The sequence below is a fragment of the Labrus mixtus genome, chromosome 24, assembly GCF_963584025.1.
Source record: "Labrus mixtus chromosome 24, fLabMix1.1, whole genome shotgun sequence".
NCBI classification, from domain to species: domain Eukaryota; kingdom Metazoa; phylum Chordata; class Actinopteri; order Labriformes; family Labridae; genus Labrus; species Labrus mixtus.
The window spans coordinates 401,421-411,160 of record NC_083635.1 but is presented as its reverse complement, the minus strand read 5'-3'; the positions used below and the strand labels follow the sequence as shown (position 1 = coordinate 411,160).

Below are 9,740 nucleotides of genomic sequence, written 5' to 3'. Positions count from 1 at the left end.
GCCCATCCCGGGGGCTGCATTTCAACACATGGACCAAGGCTTTGTACTTCTGCTGCACGAGCACCCTTCATATACTGCACACACACACACACACACACACACACACACTCACACACAGGGATGTGACTTCCATAATACCCGACGACGCGGAGAATAAAAGAGGAGGGCAGAAAAAAAAAAATGAGGCAGCACAAAAAAGCCCCAAATGTTGTTCCTCGTGCCGCGAACATATGGCTGTTTGTTGTCATACTCGTCCTCCCTGTCCAATTTACGCAGAGCGTGCGAGCTCTCAGGATGGAATGGGTGTGTGTGTGTGTGTGTGTGTGTGTGTGTGTGTGTGTGTGTGTGTGTGTGTGTGTGCTCCTGAGTGTACCTGAATGATGATGAGGAGAAAAGATGCCCAAACATTGATAATGGCCGCTGTATAATCCCCTGCTGTCTGCACACACCTCCTGACATATGGTCACTCCACGGCCTCCACCATTACATAAGCCCACAATGCGAGTGTGTGAGTGTGTGTGTGTGTGTGTGTGTGTGTGTGTGTGTGTGTGTGTGTGTGGAGGGGGGGTACTTTCTCACACACACAAGTATGCAGCGGCCACACCGTCAGCCAGGCTGTTCACTGCCCCTCAGCAGTTTCCTGTCACTTTCCTCTCCCCCCCTTGCCCCTTCTGGGGGGGGTTTGTAAAGAATAAATTGAAGAGGACTGATGCGGTGGTGGAAGCCTCGCGCAGTGCTTCACGGCCGAAAAACGTACAGATGGACTCGTCCATTCAATAAGCTCGAGCAGAAGTCTTCTCTCCACGCCATGCCAGGATCGCAGAGCTTGTTTTGTTGTCTTCAAGAGGGCAATCTGTTGATGCAACATATTGGTGTTCCTTTCTTTCTTTCATTTTTTTTTTTTTGGTTAAAAGCATTGACAAAGCAGCCTTTAATATTGGACCAATCAGGGTTGAGTTATTTTAAAAACAGATAACATTCAAATGTTTCAAAGTGATTATAATGCAACCTGCAGTTCAATGCTGTCTTGATTGTGTGACCCATCGGATGGTCTGCATGAGTAACATTTTAACCATTACTCTGTATAATGAGATTTTTTTTTACAGTAGGTGTGAGTGAAAACAACGTTGATCAATCAATCAATCAATTTTTATTTGCATAGCGTCAACTCATAACAAGTGTTATCTCGAGACACTTGTTATGAGTTGTTAAAGGTAAAAGACCTTACTAATTGTTATGTTACAAAAAGCAGGTAAAAGACCTTACTTATTGTTATGTTACAAAAAACAGGTAAAAGACCTTACTCATTGTTATGTTACAAAAAGCAGGTAAAAGACCTTACTTATTGTTATGTTACAAAAAACAGGTAAAAGACCTTACTCATTGTTATGTTACAAAAAACAGGTAAAAGACCTTACTCATTGTTATGTTACAAAAAACAGGTAAAAGACCTTACTCATTGTTATGTTACAAAGATGGAAAAGACAAGTGTCGACACATTCGATGTTCCAAAACATAAAAAAGACAAAAAATGAAAGAGAAAATGAGTTTAAGTAAGAGAACATATTTTAAATCAAAGGTGGCGCAATCTTTGCTAGCTAGCTTACAGCTAACGTCTGCACCCTTGCTATGTTGGCTGTTTGGCTAAGAAACACCAATTGGTCACATTGACGTCAATGACGCTAGCAAGAAAACAGATTTGATTGGCTGTCTGTCCAAATATAAGATGGACGGTCTTCAATCGTCCTACGTGAGGATTGTGACCAAAGTCTCAACATCTACAACCATCAGAAACCTTTTGGGACTTGTTAGCTAACCTAGCTTATTTACCCAATCAGCACTCCAGAGACACATCCTGGTACTTTGTTAGGTTGTGCTTACACGATGTGTATGTCCGATATTCACTTTGTTTGTTCTGTCCTGTCTGACACTAGAGCTACTTAAACGCTTCACTTTGTTGGTTTGCTAGCCGCTAACTTTCTCTGTCTGCTGTGCAGGTGCTGTGCAGGTGTAAGATGGGTTTTTACAGATTTTCTTTTTTGACTGAAATAGAAACTTTGGATGTTTTCATTTGTACACAAAAGTCTGACAGACAATGAGTACAGATCAGAAAATACATTTTACAAAAAGCACTCACCGCTCAACTCTTCACTTCTGTCAATGAGAAGAGGGAATCTCTTCATTCATAAGGTTGAGAAGAGAGAGAGTTGACAATGTCCAGAGACAAATAAAAGAAGCCCTGACTCCATACAAACTTTATCGATTAGAGCGAGAGTGCATGTGAGGGCAGCAGACTGACAAACTGACACACACACACACACACACACACACACACACACACACACACACACACACACACATACACACACACACATACACAAAAAGGAGACCTAGGAGGCCCTTGAGCTGAAAGGAAAGAACATTTCATGCTACCTTCAGATATGAAGATTTGAAAACACTGCAGCTGCTACCTGAAGATAGAGAGAGAGACAGAGAGAGAGAGAGAGAGATAGAGAGATAGACTTGTTTTTTCTAATCATAGATCTTTATTATTATTATTATAATTATTATGGATGGATTCTGTTGCTCCTATGAACACCTTAACTGTGACACAGGGTGGAGGGTTTGATTCCCACTGGGGCAGCTATCTACATAAAGAAATGTTCACTCATGATAAATGAATCAAGCTGGGACAAAATCATTTCCCCATCACCCTGCTCTCCTATAACTCAACTACATGCTTTTTTATAGCCCAATCGATGTCAATAGGCGTATACCTCACAGATTAATATAAATATTTGGATCTTTTTGTTCATACCATTTGGCAATATTACATGTCAGCGCCTCGCTCGCTCATAAATTTCCATCTCTCCCATCCCTCCTCTCTCCCCGGGTTTCCCACGGGAGGTGCCAGACGGCCAGTAATTTGGTTGTCTTGGCTCGTCTGGAGTAACACCTGCCCCCCTCTCTGGGGAGGGAGAGAGCCTTTCAGCCAGGAGCACACATGTAGCCTACCACTGCCTTTAGCTGCTGACCACTGAGTGTGTGAGTGTGTGTATGTGTGTGTGTGTGTGTGTGTGTGTGTGTGAGAGTGTATGTATGTGTGTGTGTGTGTGTGTGTGTGTGTGTGTGTGTGTGTGTGTGTGTGTGTGTGTGTGTGAGAGAGTGTGTGTATGTGTATGTGTGTGTGTGTGTGTGTGTGTGTGTGTGTGTGTGTGTGTGTGAGAGAGAGTGTGTGTATGTGTGTGTGTGTGCATGTATCTGTGGCTCGCGAGGGAGTTTGCTTCAATCTGCATGGGTTTGCACTTACTTCACCTTACATTGTGTATTTGTGTGTGTTTGTGTGTGTTTGTGTGTGTAATTGTGTGTGTTTTGTGCAGTAGTTTGAATGTGTTCGTGCTCTCATGTGCGCTCAGATAGGCATTTAAAAGCTTTCTGTATTACCTGTGCTCATAACATAGACTGTAAATAAATATTACGTAATATTATTATTATAAATATAAATATAAAATATAAAATATAAATATAAATATAAATATAAATATAAATATATAAATATAAAATGTATAAATATATATTAAAAATATAAATAATAAAATAATAATAAAAATATAAATTTATAAATAGAAAATATAAAAGTCATTATTATTACGTAATATTACGTAAATATTACCACGAAGCACATATATCAACGTGCGCATGACGTCATCCTGTGTCGCATCTGTCATTCCAATTAGGCGGCTATTAGCAGCTCTGTCGCTTTATGCTAATAGATTTTGTTTTTAAAAACATCGTCACTTCCGTTTTTAAAAATAAAACAAAACAGGACAAGGTTTTTTTCAAGTATTTCCGTTTTAATGAAAAATAACACCGGAAAATATGAAAAGTTTGTCCATTAGAAACCAGCTGTCACACGATACCTCTACTACAAAAGATCTGCATAAAGCAACAAGTAGCCTACACAACCCTGAAGAGACAAAAAATCTTTGGATAGAGGATATGTCTTTTTTTTTTTCTTCACTATAAAATTACTTATTGAATTTTTTTTTTATACAAAGCAGAGACAAATAAATAAACCAATTTATCAAAACAAAAACATCAAAAAACATTGAAGAGAATAAATTCTGCCTTTTTTTTCTCGAAATAATTATTAGCTTTAGGCTATTTTTGGTAACAGCAAAAAAACGAGGTTTGCTTCTGAATTGAATGATAACCCCAAATTTTTTTAACCCCAATGTGATTTCATTATTCTGTCAGTGAAATGTTTTTTTAAAATTCAATTACTAATTTTAAGCAAGCCCAATTTGTTTTCTCCGAGCAACCTCTGAACACAACAATTTAGGGATATAAACATCTGCGGGGCCGTTTCAGCCCTGTCTTGAAGTGCTTATCGTTGCTATTGATAGACAATAGACGTTTACATTTCAAAATAAGATAAAGACAGACATCAAACACACATCAAACCAATAAGTTATGGGTTAAAAGAAAGTGCCATTGTAAGAGTAGAACACCATCACTTTCCAAGTTTCACAGCCTAAAATATAGAAGCGACAAACGATATACATTTATACAAAAAGACGCCAGCCTATGATATCAACATAAATAAATAAGCCTTAAATATTAACACAATTAAATAAATAATTCCATACACTTTAAAAAAAAAAATGATTAAGGTCACAATTTTATATGTCATAAGTGGCACTTACGCATTGAATCTTTTTTTTTTTTCTTCCTTTACGGAAAACATCATCTAAGACTAGATCTAAAGCAGCTATTTTCGTTTTACATCCTTTCACTTCCGGTCTCAAAGATTCCCCAGTGTTTGTTTTATTAGACATCAAATCGATACAGTGAGAGGAGGAGGGTTTTTTTTTTTTACTTTAATATTGATGACATTTCCCAGATTTGGTCCCATCATCATCACTGCTGGGTGTGAGATATGAAATCTTTCAGCTCATCCTCCTCACACTGCATATCAGAAAATAATCTTTATTCTCATTATTGCATCTAACAGCTCAAACGACTCGGCGCCTGATGGTTTTAGTCCAGTAAGGGGGTCCGGACTGAACATTTCCTTTAGGAGCAAGTTTTCAAAAACTTTTCAACCACTGCAATCTTTAGAACCAGCGCGGGACTCGTGCTGGGATGGGGGTCAAGTATGGCAAAGTCCCAGCATCCGGTGCAAGAGGGGGATTTTGGAACTTAAGGGGCTGAATTGGTGTTTGTGTACCTACTTTGACGGGAGCGCGCGCCGTGGCACAGGTGTTAATATATGAATCTTCAGGTTTGAACCTGGATGTGGCTTTACAGAAACAAATCAATCGTTAAATCTCATTTTTCTAGCCTCCATTAATTTTTTGTAACAAATCTTGAAGAAAAAAAAAGGCGTCATTTTTTTTTCTCGTAAATTGAATTTTGGTGACTTAAAATGTTTAACAAATATCGGGAATCTCCTTTAAAAAAAAATCCCCATGATCAACCACCCTTATGCCAAACTTGCCATACCGAATTGACCCCCCAGAATCTGCCTGGGTCCAATTTACCATCAGTCTCATTGTTTATGTGTGTGTGTGTGCGTGGGGGTCCACTTCTAGACATCCAACACGTGATTGAGATACGAGATGTAGCATATAGCCAGTCTGAGGATCTCGATCTTGGAGAGTTTCTTGTCCGGGGGCAAGGTGGGCAGTAATTTCCTCAGCTCCGCGAAGGCCACGTTGAACGCCTCCACCCGGATCCTCTCTCTGGTGGCGTGGGCAGAGCGGTACTTGGCCGTGGCCCTCCTCCTCCTCCTCTTCTCCTCCCGGCTCAGGGGCTGGTCGGATCGACACTTGACCCTCTCCTCGCCGTCCGTGGGCTCGTCCGAGCCGCAGCCGGTGGACTTGAGGCCGTTCAGCAGCGACTCCGGGTCGGATTGAGTCCAGGAGAGGTCGGCCTCAGCTTGGTCCGGACTCAGCATCATCTTTACTCTCGGTTGTTGGCGTTCACTCCTCCTTAGGAAACTGTAAAACCAGCAATTAAAATAATAACATTTAGCATTCTTTAGAAGAATAAAGTCAACAGTGTCTCTCTTATAATACAGATTTATATTAATATCTTCTCATACATCAAATAGAAACAATAAATCTAAGAATAATAATTATTTTTTAATTTAGAAAACAACCCAATATGAGAAACCCCCCGGTGCTTGTTTGGGGCCCCAAAACATTCGTTGCATAATAACATTAAACTCCATAAATAATGAATCCCTCATGTAATGGTTATAAAGCCTGAAGGCCATTTCTAAAGTGTCCTCTTTGATATTTTTTTTTATTAAATATTTAATCGTATTTGATATTTATTTACAACAACAAAAAAATCAAGTTTTGAAAGAGGTTTCTTTTTATGTTGTGAATTAACATAATGAGAATTGGCCATCTGTCACAGTGTGATGAACACATCTGCTTGGCTGAGGCCGGACTGACTTGACAGCATGGAGGCACAAGACGGCAAAGAAATAATGTTGACATCTGCTGGACATGCAACCATTTGAGCTGCTGGGATTTTTAAGACAAGAAAGTAACAAAAAAAAGATGTAAAAAAAAATCCATATACACTAAAAAAAAAACAGTTAAAATCAAGATTTTTGTAAAGGAACTTTTTTTTTTCGCGTGTTTTCCCCACTTTTGACACTCACCTTTAAAGGAGTTTTGAGGCACAAACAATTCTTGAAACCAACTTAAAAAAAATCCATGTTTGTGTCATGTAGGCGCATACACTAAAAAACAGTTAAAATCAAATTTTTTGTAAAGGAACTTTTTTTTTGCGTGTTTTTCCCACTTTTCACACTCACCTTTAAAGGAGTTTTGAGGCACAAAAAATTATTGAAACCAACTTAAAAAACGCTTTAACTCCAAATTAACTCATATTCCACGGGGAGGAAAAAACAAGCATCAGATGTGGGAAAAAAAAGAAGAAAAATCACAGTTGCGCGACAAAAATGTATATATTTTAAAAAATAGTTTGCAACATGAGAACCAGGAGAGGTCAAACGTCACGCCAGGAAATATGTGCAGCTTATTCAAAAAACACTCTGTAGTCTTGGAGATGATTAGTCGATTAAAAAAAGAAAGATTCGAGGATGAGTGGGGCTCCACGCGTGATCCCAGCGATGGAAAGACAATAGAAAAAAGATGTGCAGATAGTGGAGAAAGTGCAGCTACTCGTCCATCCGCCTGTGGAAGATGGGGGTGAGATAAGCGAGGTCTCCCCGCGTGAGGAGTCACCGAATCGGAAGGCAGTTCACGGATAATCCCCTCCTCTCTCCTCGTTTCCTTCTTCCTCCACTCTTTCTTCCAGCCGAGTGTCATATGCGAGATAAGATCCACGCGATCCTCACTAATAAAGGCTCACTTCAGGGGGGACGGAGGGGATGGAATATATTTGAGGAATGGTATTGTCTAACGCCGCCCCCCTCCCTCTCTCTCTCTCTCTCTCTCCCTCTCTCTCCCTCACACACTCACAAACACACCTCCTCCCTCTCTCTTTCTCTCTCTCTCTCTCTCTCTCTCTCTCCATCACACACTCACAAACACACCTCCTCCTCCCTCACTCTCTCTCTTCACGCCCCTCAGCCCTGAAGCGCTCGCGCTCCCTCGGGACTTAGTGGGCAAAGGGAAAAGCAGAGATGTGTGCATGATGAAGGATGGACAAAAAATAAATACGAGTTGTGCACGTGCAATCAGTGCAATAATTAAAATCTGAAGTGTCATTATAGGAGGGGGACAGAGAGGGGCACGAGCTTTAAAGTCACAGGTTCATTCTGAAATGTCACGTGCTTTTATTTGTCACTTAAGATAAAGCGAGATAAGGACACGTTTTGTCCTCAAGGGGAAAAGTCAGCAACTTGTATTGGAAAATCCTGACTCACCTGAACATGTCATGTAGGCTTTGTGCATCATTTTCAATCAAACCTTCTTTCTTTTATTTTCTTGTATTATTGTGAATTTAATGTTGGATTTGTCAGGTGTGTGGTCTTTAATGATTCATCCTCTACTTTATGTTTTAAATCAGAGAGCTAAAGTTGAGTCAGTTGCACAAGTTGTGAAGGGAATATTTCACTGTGACACACCCAAATCCCCCCAAAACACACACCCTTCATGTACCTCTGCATTTGCACTCTGTTAAAGTCATAATCTAAAACAAGAGAAAAAAGAAGGGGGCTTACAACATAAGGATAAGTGACTCATCCTTTGCATGCCAAACTTTACATTTTCTGATGGAATCTTTTTCACATTCAGTCAATATTTGTTTGCAGCCATTGCTTATTGATATTGTAAGTTAGGACATGGGGGAAAAATATTTTTAAACCAATTTGACTTCTAGTTCTAGTCTTTGTTTACTTGTGTAACATGTCGATCATCTAGAAATCTAAAGAAGCAACTTATGACTTCTTAAGTGATGCTCCTGTCTTACATGAATAAAATGAGTTCACCTCCATTACTGCCAGTGTCCTTGTTATTCTCCAGGTGGCCGTCACCACACCTGTGAAGATCTGTCACACCATTTTTGATCATTTGCACACAACCTTTGCTTGTTGCATCTTTGTTTATGTACAATAATAAAGATTTTTTTAGTTCTTGTGAAAGCAAAAAGGAAACATGGCATACCGCGTAAAAAACTGATGGTGTAAAAATATAGAATGATGTTTTAAAATTAAAATTACCCAGAGCATCACTTTTAAAAGGTACCTTCATTGATTTTATTTTTGTTTTTTTTGTTTTTATTCACCAAAACGTGCACACACACTAACACAATAAAAGAAAGAGATACAAAAAAAGGGGGGAACTGTGGTACGATACAGTTTTGCAAGCAGATTTAGACAAAAACAAACAAACAAACAAAACAAAAGGAAAAGGGTCAGTAAATAAAATGAATGAATTAGAAAGAGGGATTTTCAAAAGTTTTTCCCCCGCTTTCCGCCTCCTGACTTCCAGTCCTCTTCTTCCCATCATGCCCCTCTTCGCCCGGTGGCACCACTAGTGTCGGGGTCAGGAGGGCCTGGTTCCAGAGGAGGGGCAGTGGCCAGGGAGTGTGGGGGACTAGCTGCGCCTAACGAGGTGATTAAAACGATAAGGGGAAGCACGGATGACTTGCCGTGGCCCGCAGCCACCGCCATGCTTACTGCCACCACACACACAGACACACAGACACACACACACACACACACACACACACACACACACACACACACACACACACACACACACACACATACACTGAGAGAGAGTACTTCAAAGGTGCCAGAAGGATCATATCTGTGGAAATTCTGAGTGTGCCTGAGAGAGAATGTGTGTGTCAGTGTGTGAGTGAGTGTGTGTGTGTGTGTGTGTGTGTGTGTGTGTGTGTGTGTGTGTGTGTGTGTGTGTGTGTGTGTGTGTGTGTGTGTGTGTGTGACGACGGACAGCTCGCCTTGGGCTCCGGCCGGGGTCCGTGGAGTGTGTGTGACACACAGAGACTCACAGTGGGGTGTATCAGAGACATGTCAGGACCAGGAGACAGAGGCCTCCTGACAGCTGGAGCCCGCGGATACACACACTAACACGCACACACACACACACACACACACACACACACACACACACACGGCCCTCCACTCTAATTGCTCCACAGACGGAGAAGAAGAAGTAGAGATGCTTGGTGGTCTAGACCCCTCCTTGCTCCGTAAGGCCCTCGGCCAAAGACATGAAGGACCCCTCCAA

The 9,740-nt window shown here is 40.7% G+C and overlaps 1 protein-coding gene across 2 annotated transcripts; it reads right to left on the bottom strand.

Annotated features, from left to right (window-relative positions):
• Nucleotides 1-3,833: 3,833 nt before the first annotated feature.
• Nucleotides 3,834-7,415, bottom strand: nhlh2 (nescient helix loop helix 2). Of its 2 annotated transcripts, none has more exons than XM_061032884.1 (2): nucleotides 6,820-7,415; nucleotides 3,834-5,990 (listed from the first exon to the last, which is right to left on the bottom strand). In XM_061032884.1, the coding sequence occupies exon 2, from the start codon at nucleotides 5,960-5,962 to the stop codon at nucleotides 5,591-5,593; it is 372 nt and encodes a 123-aa protein (XP_060888867.1). In that variant the 5' UTR covers nucleotides 5,963-5,990; nucleotides 6,820-7,415; the 3' UTR covers nucleotides 3,834-5,590. The 2 variants fall into 2 exon arrangements, with proteins under 2 accessions (XP_060888867.1, XP_060888868.1); XM_061032885.1 differs by lacking the exon at nucleotides 6,820-7,415 and adding an exon at nucleotides 6,664-6,805.
• Nucleotides 7,416-9,740: the final 2,325 nt, after the last annotated feature.

Excerpts from the sequence above, each read along its gene's own strand:
- nhlh2 (XM_061032884.1), bottom strand. The coding sequence starts at position 5,962 with ATGATGCTGAGTCCGGACCAAGCTGAGGCCGACCTCTCCTGGACTCAA.